The sequence below is a fragment of the Bos indicus x Bos taurus genome, chromosome 25 (genome assembly GCF_003369695.1).
Source record: "Bos indicus x Bos taurus breed Angus x Brahman F1 hybrid chromosome 25, Bos_hybrid_MaternalHap_v2.0, whole genome shotgun sequence".
Lineage (NCBI taxonomy): Eukaryota > Metazoa > Chordata > Mammalia > Artiodactyla > Bovidae > Bos > Bos indicus x Bos taurus.
In genome coordinates, this window is record NC_040100.1 from 6,798,275 (window position 1) to 6,812,613 (window position 14,339).

General features: G+C 45.2%; 1 protein-coding gene across 1 annotated transcript in view; it reads left to right on the forward strand.

Moving 5' to 3' along the window:
- The first annotated feature begins 12,449 nt into the window (after positions 1 to 12,449).
- The window catches only part of LOC113883363 (mucin-19-like), a 37,389-nt gene continuing 35,499 nt past the window's right edge, over positions 12,450 to 14,339 (forward strand). Inside the window, 2 exon segments of the mRNA XM_027527044.1 lie at positions 12,450 to 12,512; positions 12,966 to 14,338. Coding sequence (XP_027382845.1) covers positions 12,450 to 12,512; positions 12,966 to 14,338 — 1,436 coding nt within the window.

Below are 14,339 nucleotides of genomic sequence, written 5' to 3' on the forward strand. Positions count from 1 at the left end.
ACTCTCAAGAGTCTTCTCCAACACCACAGTTCAAAAGCATCACTTCTTCGGCACTCAGCTTTCTTCACAGACTAACTCTCACATCCATACATGACCACATAGCCTTGACTAGACGGACCTTTGTTGACAAAGCAATGTCTCTGCTTTTCAATATGCTGTCTAGATTGGTCATAACTTTCCTTCCAAGGAGTAAGCGTCTTTTATGCAATCCCCATCTGCCGTGGTTTTGGAGCCCAGAGAAATAAAGTCAGCCACTGTTTCCACTGTTTCCCCATCTATGTGCCATGAAGTGATGGGACTGGATCCCATGATCTTAGTTTTCTGAATGTTGAGCTTTAAGCCAAAATTTTCACTCTCCTCTTTCACTTTCATCAAGGGGCTCTTTAGTTCTTCACTTTCTGCCATAAGGGTGGTGTCATCTGCATATCTGAGGTTATTGATATTTCTCCTGGCAGTCTTGATTCCAGCTTGTGCTTCCTCCAGCCCAGCATTTCTCATAATGTACTCTGCATATAAGTAAATAGACAAGGTGACAATATACAGCCTTGATGTATTCCTTTTCCTATTTGGAACCAGTCTGTTGTTCCATGTCCAATTCCAACTGTTACTTCCTGACCTTCATACAAGTTTCTCAAGAGGCAGGTCAGGTGGTCTGGTATTCCCATCTCTTTCAGAATTTTCCACAGTTTATGGTGACTAAATAATAATAATGTAGTCACTAAGCATAGTCAAGGACCCTTAGTTCTTTCTCAAGGGCTATAGATAATATTTGGAGCCATGTCCTGTGAGCTGTCATAGATACCAAAATATGAGGTGGAAAAGTTAACTACATGATGACCAGACTGTACCCAGGACTTGAGCTGTCACAGTTCTGAGAACTGACTGCAAGAACTAAAGATTGACATGACACGACAGTGCACTAAGTCGTGTCCAACTCTTGCGACCCCATGGATTGTAGCCTGCCAGGCTCCCCAGTCCCTGGGATTCTCCAGGCAAGAATACTGGAGTGGGTTGCCATTTCCTTCTCTAGGGGATCTTCCCAACCCAGGAATTGAACCCAGGTCTCCAGCACTGTAGGCAGATTCTTTACCGATTGGGGTGGCGACGGGGTGTAAGAACAAGAAAGCAAATAGAACAGGGTGGACAAAGAGTGGAATGATTAAGATTAACTGTACCTAAAAAACCAAGGTGATGCTAGTCAGACCACAGATGACTGATTTGAAAGTGACTATTAGAGATGACTGTGCTGTTTCTGCATGGACCCCTCCCGCCACTCGCCGCCCCCCACCCCCCATCTATAAAAGCTCTCACCCCCTGCTTGTCTGAGGTGGAGAGAGTCGGCCTTTGGGCAGATGTCCATCACCCTCCCCCCACTAGTTGCTGGCATCTGAAATAAAGCAAACTTTCCTTTCCATCAACCTGGCCTGTTTACTGGCTTTTGAGTAGCGAGCAGCTGACACCCCCCCCCCCCCCCCCCAATGCATACCTTTCAGTAACAAAAGGACATTTGGGTTTGCCTGCAAGGGTCTGAGGCCATCTTTTTTCCCCCCACATCCCAGCTCATAAGGCACTGGTTAATCAATTCCTCACCAATTGGAACCCTAGTGGATGGATCCAAACTCTTGGTTGCCTTGGGTGTTGTTTAGAACTCACAAGACATGCTATTACTACACTAACAAAGTCACTCTATCTCAAGAGTAACCCAACACCTTTGACAATATACAGTCCCACCTGGGCACTGCAGTGGTCACTCTTTCAGTCTCTTCTTGCCCTGCATGTATGGCGTTCAGTTTTTAAACCAAAAAGGAAATCAGTCCATTTCATCTGGGGAGAAGGAAATGGCAACCCACTCCAGTATTCTTGCCTGGAGAATCCTGTGGACAGAGGAGCCTGGAGGGCTGCTGTCCATAGGGTAGCACAGAGTCGGACACGACTGAAGTGACTTTGCATGCATGCATGCATTGGAGAAGAAAATGGCAACCCACTCCAGTGTTCTTGCCTGGAGACTCCCAGGGACAGAGGAGCCTGGTGGGCTGTCATCTATGGTGTTGCACAGAGTCTGACATGACTGAAGCGACTTAGCAGCAGCAGCAGCCATTTCATCTGTTTCATCTGTTATCAAATTTGTGGGCTTGGAGTTATTCTTAGTATTCCTTTATTATCTTTTTAATGTCCAGAGGATCTGTAGTGATGTTCCCTCTTTCATTTCTGATATTAGTAATTTGTGCCCTTTCTCTTTTTCTCTTAAAATTATTTTTATTTATTTGGCTGTGCTGGGTCTTAGTTGTGGCATGTGGGATCTAGTTTCTCGACCAGGGATTGAACCTGGGCCCTCTGTATTGGGAGTGTGAAGTCTTAGTCACTGGGCCACCGGGGAAGTCGCTCTCTTTTTCTTAGTTATCCTGGCTAGAGGCTTATTGACTTTATTGATCTTTTCAAAGAACTAGCTTTTGCTTAGTTAATTTTTTTCTCTTGATTTCCTGTGTTCAGTTACATTGATTTCTGCTCTAATTCTTATTGTTTCTTTTCTTCAGCTCGTCTTGAATTTAACTTGCTCTTCTTTTTCTGAATTCTTAAGGTGGAAACTTAGATGATTAAGTTTAGATCGTCTTTTCTAATACATGCATTCAATGCAATACATTTCCTTTTAAAGCATTGCTTTCACTGCGTCCCACAGATTTTGATAAGTTATATTTCCATTTTCATTTAGTTCAAAATATTTTTAAATTTCTCTTGAGGTTTCTTCTTTGGCTCGTGTTATTTAGAAGTGGGTTGCTTAATCTGTATATAGTATGATGTTTTTCTAGTTATCTTTCTATTAGTGATTTCCAGTTTAATTCCACTGTGGTCTGAGAGCAGACATTGTATGATTTCTATCTGAAATACGTTCAGGTGTGTTTTATGGCCGAGAGCGTGGTCTATCTTGGTGAATGAATGTTCCATGTAAACTGGAGGAATAGTAGTTTGCTTTTAACAGTCCCATCAACAATGTTTTATTTTAAACCCATTAAATGAAATTTCCTGTAGTATAAAGTGTAAGAATGGTACTGAACCTGGTAATATTTTTTAAAATATGGTGTTCATTCACGTCATAAAAGTGGAATGAATTGTAAAAGCACTACCCAGAAATGAAAAGTGTGACCCAAAAGCTACCTATAACAGTTACTGAGTAATCCACCATTGTGTACCACAAGCCAAGTTTTCTAGATGTGTTGAGTATATATTTTATCTTAAATTTTACTTTTGAATAAAATGCACACTTTAACCAATTCACCAAGGCTAGATGTTATAGCAACTTCAGATTGCAGTTAGAGAATAGAACTATTAAAATAAAAACTCCTAAGATAGTTTTTTTTTTTTCTTAAGGTTTTCCTGGTGGCTCAGTGGTAAAGAATCCGCCTGCCGGTGCAGGAGATGAGGTTTGATTGCTGGGTGGGGGAGATTCTCTAGAGAAAGAAATGGCAACCCACTCCAGTATTCTTGCCTGGGAGACCCCATGGACAGAAGAGCCTGGTGGGCTACAGCACATGGGGTCTCAAAAGAGTCAGATATGACTTAGTGACTAAACAACAAAAAGGATAGTTTTTAAGATCACCGACATGGAAAAAACAGTTTTAACTTCTGAAACAGTCCTAAGACTTGGAAGCAAAGGGGTTTCTTAGTGTGGTTTGAGTTGGAAGTTGGTCTAGATATCAGAATTGAAAAAAAACAAACCCCAAACTCAGCAAGAACTGAGGTTCACCAAAGCCAGAAGACGACTTGTGGATTAATTTTTTAAACAAACAATCAAAAAACCAAATCCTAAGAGCAAATTCCATGGAGTGCATAGTCCATGGGGTCACAAAGAGTTGGACATGACTGAGTGACTTTCACTATTAAGAGCAAATTTGTATTTATAAATGCATAGTTTTACAAAAGCAACTTTCCAACCAGAAAACAAAGGCAAACAAACAAACAAAAAACTCCAAGAGCTTCGAAGCAACAAGACTGTAACTAATAGGAAGTAAAAGCTGAGTGACAGATTATGGTCTGGGATGCTCAACACACACAGATCTTTCAGTTTCATCAGTTTTGGTCCAAAGCTTCAATTACATTTTAGTTGAGTGTTTACTGTTCAGTATTCTGTTGGCATTATAGTTAAAGTCGCTCAGTTGTGTCTGACTCTTTGCAAACCCATGGAATATACCCTCCATGGAATTATCCAGGCCAGAATGGAGTGGGTAGCCATTCCCTTCTCCAGGGGATCTTCCCAACCCAGGGATCAAACCGTGGTCTCCTGCATTGCAGGTGGATTCTTTACCAGCTGAGCTACCAAGGAAGCCCTTTATAAGGCTTTATAAGTAGTAGGGCAATGCTATGCTATGCTAAGTTGCTTCAGTCATGTCTGACTCTGTGCGACCCCATAGACGGCAGCCCACCAGGCTCCCCCGTCCCTGGGATTCTCCAGGCAAGAGTGCTGGAGTGGGGTGCCATCGCCTTCTCCAGTAGGCAATAGTGCCCTCCATGTTTATAGTTGTTCCTGGGCTGACTGTATCAGGTAGGCTAGTGTTAACAGAACTTTCTAATACACCAGACTTTAGGAAGGTGACTAAGAGAAGATATAAATGCTAGGGAAAGGTGAGATTAAATTTCCTTGAGTTGAAATCGTTTTGGTGAACCTTCAGAAGTCTTCAAGCTGACTTGGTCTTCCTTATACACAGCCCCCAGAAGTCAGTTGCCATGTGAGAAATACTTGCACAAGCTTCCTGTGAGCTTTTTTTTTTTAAACTCATAAATCTGTAAATGGTGGCATTCATTTCTCTAACTTACTGTGAGCATTCCTCCTAAGAGGATAAATCTCAAACTGAAATTAATTAGGGTATTAGCCCTCATTAGAATGAAAATGATGGCAATAATATTAAGTCATATTGCAAACGGAAACTGGCAAACTTGTTCTCTTACTCCCTCCCCGTCCTCCCACCCCCTGCTTGCTTTTTCTCAGGCTAGAGTGTTTGCGTTAAATCATAAAGCTTATATAATGGATTTATAGGAACTACATTAAAGTGGTGGTGATAAAATAAAACTGCCAGCATGAAAGTTAAGAACAGAACTGGCTGCCACTTGAAATGCCACTTTATGATCTTGGGTACATGAATAGGGTGAGCTAGGTACTCCTTTCTTAGGAACCACTGTGCATACATAAAACAAGGAAGAAGAGAGAAGCAGGGGTGAGGAGAGAAGGGGGATATTGATTAATGGGAAAAATTTCACAAGGAACAAACTTCACACGGAAACAGAAGTTTCAAAAAATATACTTAAAAGCATTTTACCCACGATGTTCCTATATCATAAACATACTACAGATACACAGAAAGCCAACAGGTACAAGAAAATGTGCTCAGCATCATTGATTACCAGGGATATGCAAATCAAAATCACATTAACCCGTTAGAATGGCTATTATCAAAAGACAAGCGATAACAAGTGTTGGAGAGGATGTGGAAAAGAGGGAGCCTCTGTGCACTGTTGGAATGTAAGGAAAAAAGTATGGATGATCCTTGAAAACATCAAAAGTAGAGTTACCATATGATTTAGCATTTCCACTTCTGAGTATTCATTCAAGGAAGATAACCCACTAACTTGAAAAGATTCCTGCACCTTCATATTCACTGCAGTATTATTTACAATAGCCAAGACAGAGAAATGTCCATTCATGGATGAATGGAAAAGGAAATGTGTATACACATATTATTCTAATATCACAATCTGATATTATTTAGCCATAAAAAGAAGAAAATCCTGACACGTGCAGCAACGTGGATAGACCTTGAGGGCATTATGCTAAGTGAAATAACTCAGGCAGAAAACGACAAGTACTGCCTGATCTCACTTAGATGTGGAATCTAAACCCAAAACAAAACTCACTGATACGGAGAACAGATTGGTGGAGTCTTCTGTAGTTCCATATAAATTTTAGAACATTTGGTTCTATTCCTGTGAACAATATCGTTGGGGTTTTGGTAGGGATTACACTGAATCTGTAGATTGCTTTAGGTAGTATGAACATTTTAACAATGTGATATCTTCTAACCCATGAGTACAGAATACCTTTAAAAAATGAATATGCATATGGCACACTGGGTCAACTGAAGGGAACTTGGGGATGGCTGTATGGGGCATGAGCACAGACTATCTTTCCATTTCTCTGTGTCTTCTTCAATTTCTTTCAGCAATGTTTTACAGTTTTCATTGCACAGGCCTTTCACTCAGTTAAATTTATTCCTAGGTATTTTACTCTTTTTGCTGTGATTATAAATGGGATTGTTTCCTTAATTTTTCAGTTAGCTTGTTGTTAGAATATAAAAATGCAACATATTTTTGTATATTGGTTTCATTCCCTGCACTTTGCTGTATTCATTTATTTTTTCAAGTATTTTTTTTGGATGGAATCTTTAGGGTTTTCTATACATAAAATCTGGAGAAGGCAATGGCACCCCACTCCAGTACTCTTGCCTGGAAAATGCCATGGATGGAGGAGCCTGGAAGGCTGCAGTCCATGGGGTCGATGAGGGTCGGACTTGACTGAGCGACTTCACTTTCACTTTTCACCTTCATGCATTGGAGAAGGAAATGGCAACCCACTCCAGTGTTCTTGCCTGGAGAATCCGAGGGAAGGGGGAGCCTGGTGGGCTGGCGTCTATGGGGTCGCACGGAGTCGGACACGACTGAAGCAACTCAGCAGCATACATAAAATCATGTCACTTGCAACTAGGGAAAGTTTTACTTCTTCTCTTCCAATATGGAGCCTTTTCTTTTTCTTGCCTAGGATTTCCAATACTATGTTGAATAAGAGGAGCAAGAGTGGGCATCCTTGTTCTGTTCCTGATCTTAAAGAGGTAGCTTTCAGTTTTTCCACCACTGAGTATGATGTTTGCTGTGGACTTGTCATAGAAGGCCTTTATTATGTTGAGGTATGTTATTCTCAGACCCATTTTATTGAGAGGTTTAAAAAAAAATCTTAAGTTGTTGAATTTTGTCAAGTGCTTTTTCTGCATCTAATGAGATGGTCATATGATTTTTATCTTTAACTTTGTTAATGTGGTGTATCATGTTGATTGTTTTGCAGATATGGATTCATTCTTGCATCCCTGGAATAAATTCCACTTGATCTTGGTATGTAATCCTTTTAATGCAATATTGAATTTGGTTTGCTAATGTTTTGTTTCTTGTTGAACAATAAATATTTGAATCTAATAGTGTGGCAACTCTGGAAATCAGACTCTCCTCCTTCCCTAGGGTCTGTTGTTTTCTTCTATTGTTTTCATTTTTTTTTATTATTATTGTGCTCTGTCTCTGTGCCAAGGATCGCAGCATAATATACAAATTAAAATCTTGTCAGGTCTTTTCTAATACTTCCCCTGGGCATGCATGGCCACTTTCAAATCTTCCCCATATATGCAGTTGTTTTTTAATGTCTTAGTCTTTAATATCTGACTCTCAAAAGGAGAAAAGACAAAAAAATGAAGGGGGGAGGGCTGTTGGCGCTTTAAATCACCCAGAAATCATTTCAGGTGGAGAGGAAGGGGCTTGTAAGAATGCAGGAGAAGTGGAACAACTTTGGCCATCTACCTCTTTTCCTGCACCTATGTGATCAGTAGCAATCAGTGGATCAGAACACAGATCCTTGACATTTGGAGTACATGGTCCTTTTTGCCTACCCTAGCTCCCACAAGCTGTGTGTGAGCAACTCCAGGAACACAGGCATAGCTGCCTACCATGTGGCTGGAGGTGTTGAATGGGTAGCTGCTACTGTGCTAAGAACTAAAATTGACCAAAATTTGCAATTTACCATCCAGGTCTTCCCCTGCAAGTTTCAAGCCTTCAACAAACTCTAAAATTCCAAAATAGTTAGATCAGACAGATTCTGCTAATGCAGTTGTTGTTTAGCTGGGAAGATGAAGCCCTGATGTATCCTAGCCCACAGCCTCCCCAGAAAGTTCCTCTAAAGTACTTTTTAATTACCTTTAAAAACATATTCTCCAAGTTGTCAAAGATAAACAAAGCCAGACATTAAAGTGGTAACTGCTAAGTCGCTTCAGTCGTGTCCGACTCTGTGGGACCTGAGACGGCAGCCCATCAGGCTCCACTGTCCCTGGGATTCTCCATGCAAGAACACTGGAGTGGGTTGCCATTTCCTTCTCCAATGCATGAAAGTGAAAAGTGAAAGTGAAGTCGCTTAGTCGTGTCTGACTCTTAGCGACCCCACGGACTGCAGCCTACCAGGCTCCTCTGTCCATGGGATTTTCCAGGCAAGAGTACTGGAGTGGGGTGCCATTGCCTTCTCCGTAAAGTGGTAAGGACAGATCTTAATCAGTAATATACTATTTCAATAGGAAAAAGAGTCTAGCATAAAGTGAATTCCACTTAGATTTGCACAGAAGTGATACTTTAAAGAGTTTCCCAGGTGCCACTAGTGGTAAAGAACCCACCTGCCAATGCAGGAGACATATGAGACATGGGTTTGAACCCTGGGTCAGGAAGATCCCCTGGAGAAGGGCATAGCAACTCATTCCAGTGTTCTTGCCTAAAAAAAAACTCATGCACAGAGGAGTTTGGTGGGCTACAGTCCATAGGGTCACCAAGAGTTGGATGTGACCGAAGTGACTTAGCACATGTGTGTGATATTTTAAAGGGAGAGTGAAGGTGTAGGCAAGAGAGAAAGCAAGGGCTCAGCAGTGTTGGGAAAGTGAAAAATTCCCTAAAGGGGTGAGTAGTCCATGTGAAACTCATCTTGATTTGCTACCTGGCTTCCCAGGTGGTTCAGTGGTAAAGACTCCACCTGCCAAAGCAGGAGACACAGGATAATGGGGTTCGATCTCTGGGTGGAGAAGATCCCCTGAAGTAGGAAATGGCAATTCACTCCAGTATTCTTGCCTTGGAGAATCCCATGGACAGAGGAGCCTCACAGAGTTGGACATGACTGAAGTGACTGAGCACACGTGCATGAGCAATGCATTCTTATTCATTCTTATAAATTTAGGCTCCTATCCTTCACAAAGGCCTGGTGACAGGAGCCCTATCCCAGCTGTTGGCTAGAACAATTAGTAAGTTCTTCTGACAGCCTTGAGTTTTCTTAGATTGGCACTTTTAAGGAGGGCTGGGGTCATCCTAGGGACCTTGAGTGGTTAGAAACTCTGTTAGTGTCTGTCCAAGTCTTTATAGTTCAAGGTTGAGGCTCAGCAGAGAAGGAGACTCAGGGAGGCCAGGCTAGAGTCTGGTCAAGGAGACAATGCTTGTCAAAGTAAAAACTACAGATAGGGCCAGAATTGCCTGACAATCATTCCCAACATTAGTTCCTTTATGCTTCTTTGAGCTAACCTTACCTCTGTTATTGGAGTGAGTCTCTTTCCAAAGTTTGAATGCACTTATACATATGTATGTGTATATGTTTGTGTATGTATTCATAGGAAACATATATGTGTATGTTTTAACAAAACTGTGTACTGGATTCACTGCATGAACCATTCTTAGAGCCTTGCCATGACGGTACCATTATTTTTGATTTGAACATGGTAGTCTATGTTATGACTTGTCCATAGTCCTTCTAGTTTCCTATGGAGGGCTATTTGGGTTGTTTCCAATTTCTACTGGAAGTGCAATAAACTGGATGGCAATAAACACTCTCATGAATGCCTTCTTAAAGTGCTTCTTGAACACAGAGATGGAAAGTTGGAATTACTGGGTCCTTGTACGTGCATTTAAAATTTTAATAGATGCCACCAAATTGCCTTTTTAAAGCAGCCCAACCCACTTACACTCCTGCCAGCCACATAAAAGTGTTTATTCTTCCCACTTTGCCCAACACTGGACAGAATCAAAGTTCCTAGTACTTGCTAATCTGCTAGGTCAAAAGTAGTCGTTTTATTTGATTGTTTCCACTAGCCATTTGTGTTTCCTTTTCTGAGACCTGGACCAAGTCCTCAGATATTAAAATGACTTCTGATGAAATTTTGCACTGTTCCCTGGCTCTAGCAGTGGGGTCATAGCCCCAAGTCATGCTAACGGCAAGATGGAGAGGGGGAAGAGTGAGGGGCAGAGGGAGTGAAGAAGAACACGTTTTCCTCTCCCCCAAGGGCAAAGAAAGTGAAAAGTGGAAGTGAAGTCGCTCAGTCGTGTCTGACTCTGCGACCCCATAGACTGTAGTCTACCAGGCTCCTCCATCCATGGGATTTTCCAGGCAAGTGGGTTGCCATTTCCTTCTCCAGGGGATCTTCCTGACCCAGGGATCGAACCCAGGTCTCCTGCACTGCAGGCAGACACTTTACCATCTAAACCAATGGGAGTGAAACTAAGGAGAGGCCCCAGACTCCAGAGTCCAAGGTCTTGGCCAAGTGAGTTCTCTGTCCAGTTTTGCTAGTTCTTGGTGGAGGGCAGGGGAAGGGTAAGGAAGGGAAGTGTCCTAGGAACTGCTCTGAGTGGGCCAGGCATCCTGGGGTTGGGCCACCAGCAGCTCTTCCTGGTTGACACCCCCTGGGCTTGTCTTATCTTCTAGGTAGTCCACCCTCCCTGCAGCAACAGCAGATCCAGGGAGGAGGGGGGAAAGGGGGAAGGTGGAGCCCTGCAAAGGTGAAGCTATGTTCAGCCCCCATGCCCAGCAGGGCAGATAACTTCATCTGGTGCTGCTGTGCACACGTGCGGCCTCCCAGCTGCGATCCCCCGTGCTGGCACTGGCCCTGCTCCCAGCCTCCGCGGCGCCTCCGGACCCATGCAGCTGTTCAGGGTGCTGCGTCTCCTCTGGATGCTCAGGGCCTTCCTGGGGTCCACAGGTAAGGAGGCGCGGTGGGGGAGGGCTGCGGAGACCGTCCTGATGTCCCAGGGCAGAGTGTGTGTGTGTGTTTGGGGGGACTCTGAGGTCTAAGGAGCCTGAGGAGGGGTCCCTCAGAGCTCTCTGTGCGGGCAGAACCGGGGCGGGGGAAGGGAGGGAAGCTGGGTCCCAGGGGTGCTGCTCTCTCCCCTGGGACGGAGCAGGTTAGCAGGAGTCCGCGTGCATCAGTTGGATGGGATAACCTCTTTCTGGTCTTCCCAATTGGAGTCAGTTTTTGGAGCTCCCCTTGTCCTGTTGCTCCTGCTCCCCCAGCTCTGATGCTTCCTCCAGCGTGGATTCTCTCTCTCCCTTTGTGCGTGCCTGCTCAGTCACTTCAGTGTTGTCTGCCTCTTGGCGACCCCATGAACTGTAGCCCGTCGGGCTTCTCTGTCCATGGGATTTCGCAGGCAAGAATACTGGAGTGGGTTGCCATTTCCTTCTCCAGGGGATTTTCCCAACGCGGGGATTGAACCCATGCCTCCTGCGTCTCCTGCATTGCAGGCAGATTCTTTACCACTGAGTCCCCGGGGAAGCCCCATCCCTCCCTTTACTTCCGTCCATTCAGCCCTCCTGAGGGACCTGCGTCTGCCCTGGGAACCCCTCCTTTCTCTGGGGCATCTTCACTTTTGGTCACAGTGGCCCCTCCTCCAGCTCTGCCCCTGACTCTCCCACCCCGACCCAGCCCACGTTTCTGGACACAGCTGTCCTTGGCAGGGTGGTGGGGGGAGATCTTGATGGCTCCCAAGACGTTCTGAGTCTAGTTGAGGACATTAACCCCAGAGAGGGCAGGAGGTCTAGGTGTTTCCTGCTCGAAACTGCTGTGTCTGTCGGTCACCCTTAGCGTCTTGAGATCTTTGAGCCTCACTCTGGTGAGAGCGGTAACCTGTAAAATGGGGTTGAGGATACTGTATCTGTAGAGAGAAGGGCTCATGTTTGTAGACTAGTTAATCGAGATAGAATAGGTAATAGAAAATACATCTTTTTGGTACCTTTTTAAAAAGAATATTATTTATTTGGTTGAGCCGTGTCTTAGTTTCAGCTTGAGGGGTCTAGTTCCCTGACCATGGATCAAACCCAGACCCCCTGCACTGGGAGCATGGAGCCTTAGTTACTGGCCCACCGGGGAAGTCTCAAAAACATATCTATGTTTGTTATTAACACTCACAGCTACACATTAAGGTCCCCCAGGACTCACGCCTGCCTGCCGAGGTATCTCTTTCTGGAAGTTTCCTTTTCTGTCCTGTCTCTCAGCCTGTGTGTGGTCCTCTCTCCTTGCCCCTCAAACTCAGTGAAGTCTGAGCTTCAGTCTCCATCTTCCCCTTTGGTGTTCTCTTGGCAACTTTCTGCTCTCCCTGGCAACCCTGTCTCCCAGAGTCCATGATGGGTCCCCATCCTCAGCCCAGGTTTGGCTGGGTTCTCTGTCTGTCTCTCCAAAGAGGAGAATCAACCCAGACAGCAGCGGGTCACAGGGAGAGGGGCAGAGGTGGGCCAGAAGGTGGGGCACAGAACCAGAAGGGCTGAAGACTCTGGGCAGCAGGAGAAGGTGGGAGGAAGGAGCAGAGTAAGGGGAACGTGGGTGTGTGAGGAGGAAGGGATGGGAGAGGCGATGGGAGGAGGCAGGACCTTTGCTGAACCTGCGTGCTCAGCACCGCCATTTCAGGACTGTGAGGTCAGTACTCAGACAAGGTGGCCAAGGAATCAAGGGTGTCTCCACTGAAACTTCCCATGGGGAGGCTGCCCTGGGGAGCAAACAGATGTTTTGGCCCTCATATATTTATTATGATTTTAAAACATATTTGTGTATTTGGCTCCGTCTGGTCTTAGTCGCGGCACATGTGATCTTTCAGTTGCGCCACGTGGGATCTTTAGTTGCGTCTTTCGAACTCTTAGTTGCGGCACGTAGGATCTAGTTCCCCAACCAGGGATCAAACCTGGTTCCCCTGCATTGGGAGCGTACAGCCTTAGCCACTGGATCACCAGGGAAGTCCCCAGATGTTGGCCTTTAGAACCTGGAAGGACCCCGGCCCCAAAGTGCTCTGATGGGGGAATAACTAGTGGCACTTCCTACCTTCTGTGACACGTACATGGAACATGGGGAAGTGAGTAAATATGTGGTGTTAAGGTGACGGGCCGACCTACCACTGAGTTCCTCTGTTCTACCGCCAATACAGGAACTTCAGCCACAGCCACATCCACCTCTAATGAGCTTTGGCGCACTGCTCTGAGGAATCCCCCACACTCCAAAGGCACAGCAAAGTGGCCACTGAACACCCCCCAAACTTCTCCCAGTCCTGATGCTAGGGAAAACATACCCAAGACTATCAGCACCTCCCCCCACTCGAAATCCCTGTCTGAGACATTGCTCAAATCACCCATCAATTCCAACCCCCCAACAAGCCCCACGTCCAAGTTTGTCTTCAAGGTTGAAACCACCCCACCTACCATGATCGTCTATATGGGCTCGACAGAGTGCACCAATCCAACGAGCCTCATAATCACCACCACTTACCCCACCACCACCTGTGTGAGCCAGACCCAAGTGTCCTTCCCCAGCTCTCACACCACCACACCTGGGACAGAGACACCACGGACAACCATCACCAGTACTTATGCCATGTCAACAACCAAGAGAGTCACCTCCGCCGTGACCAGTCCCCCCACAGTCACCACTGCAGGGAAAACTCCCACAACCACGGCCCCACCCTCCTCCTTTGTCCCAACCTCACACACAACCCCAGACACTCTGATCTCCTCTATGACTGGTACCACTAAAAGGGCTACCCCAGCTGCTGCAAGTGTCCACACAACTGTGCCTCCTACCCCGACAATCGTGCCTACCTCTGCTACTACCCCTTCTCTGACGACTAGGAACACCTTGATAACAACAGACAAAAGCTTCTCACCCGCCACCCATACTGTGAGCACTACTTCTCTTCCAGACATGGTCAGTACTTTTAAAACATCCACAGCCACCACTCCAGCACCCACTTCAACTGATATGTTAACAACACCTACAACACCAGTTGTCTCTACTGCCACTGAAGCAACCACGGGAATAGGTACACCAAACACAACTCCTGTGAGCACGATGGGCTCCGAGAAAATGACATTCATTCCAATGACTGACATTCCCACAGAAACTCTCAATGACTCAGTTACTTCAGTTTCTCCAGTCATGTCCTCAAGCAGCCCTGCCACATTTACCACATCCAAATCCAGCCCTGTGCCAACCAGCACTGATACACTCTTGACATCCACTACCAAGGGGCCACCCTCCACCACTGTGGCCATGACAGAAAAAGGTGAGACAAGGGACCCAACATCTCATGCTTCTTCCACCAGGAAAACCAAATTTCTTACTACCACTGAGGTTTGTGCAGATTCTGTAACGACAGAGATTACTTCTGCAGCCCCAGTCACACGATCATATACTCTCACAAATACAGTCTTTTATCCAACTACTTCTACTTCAGTGACCACCAATACCTTGATATCC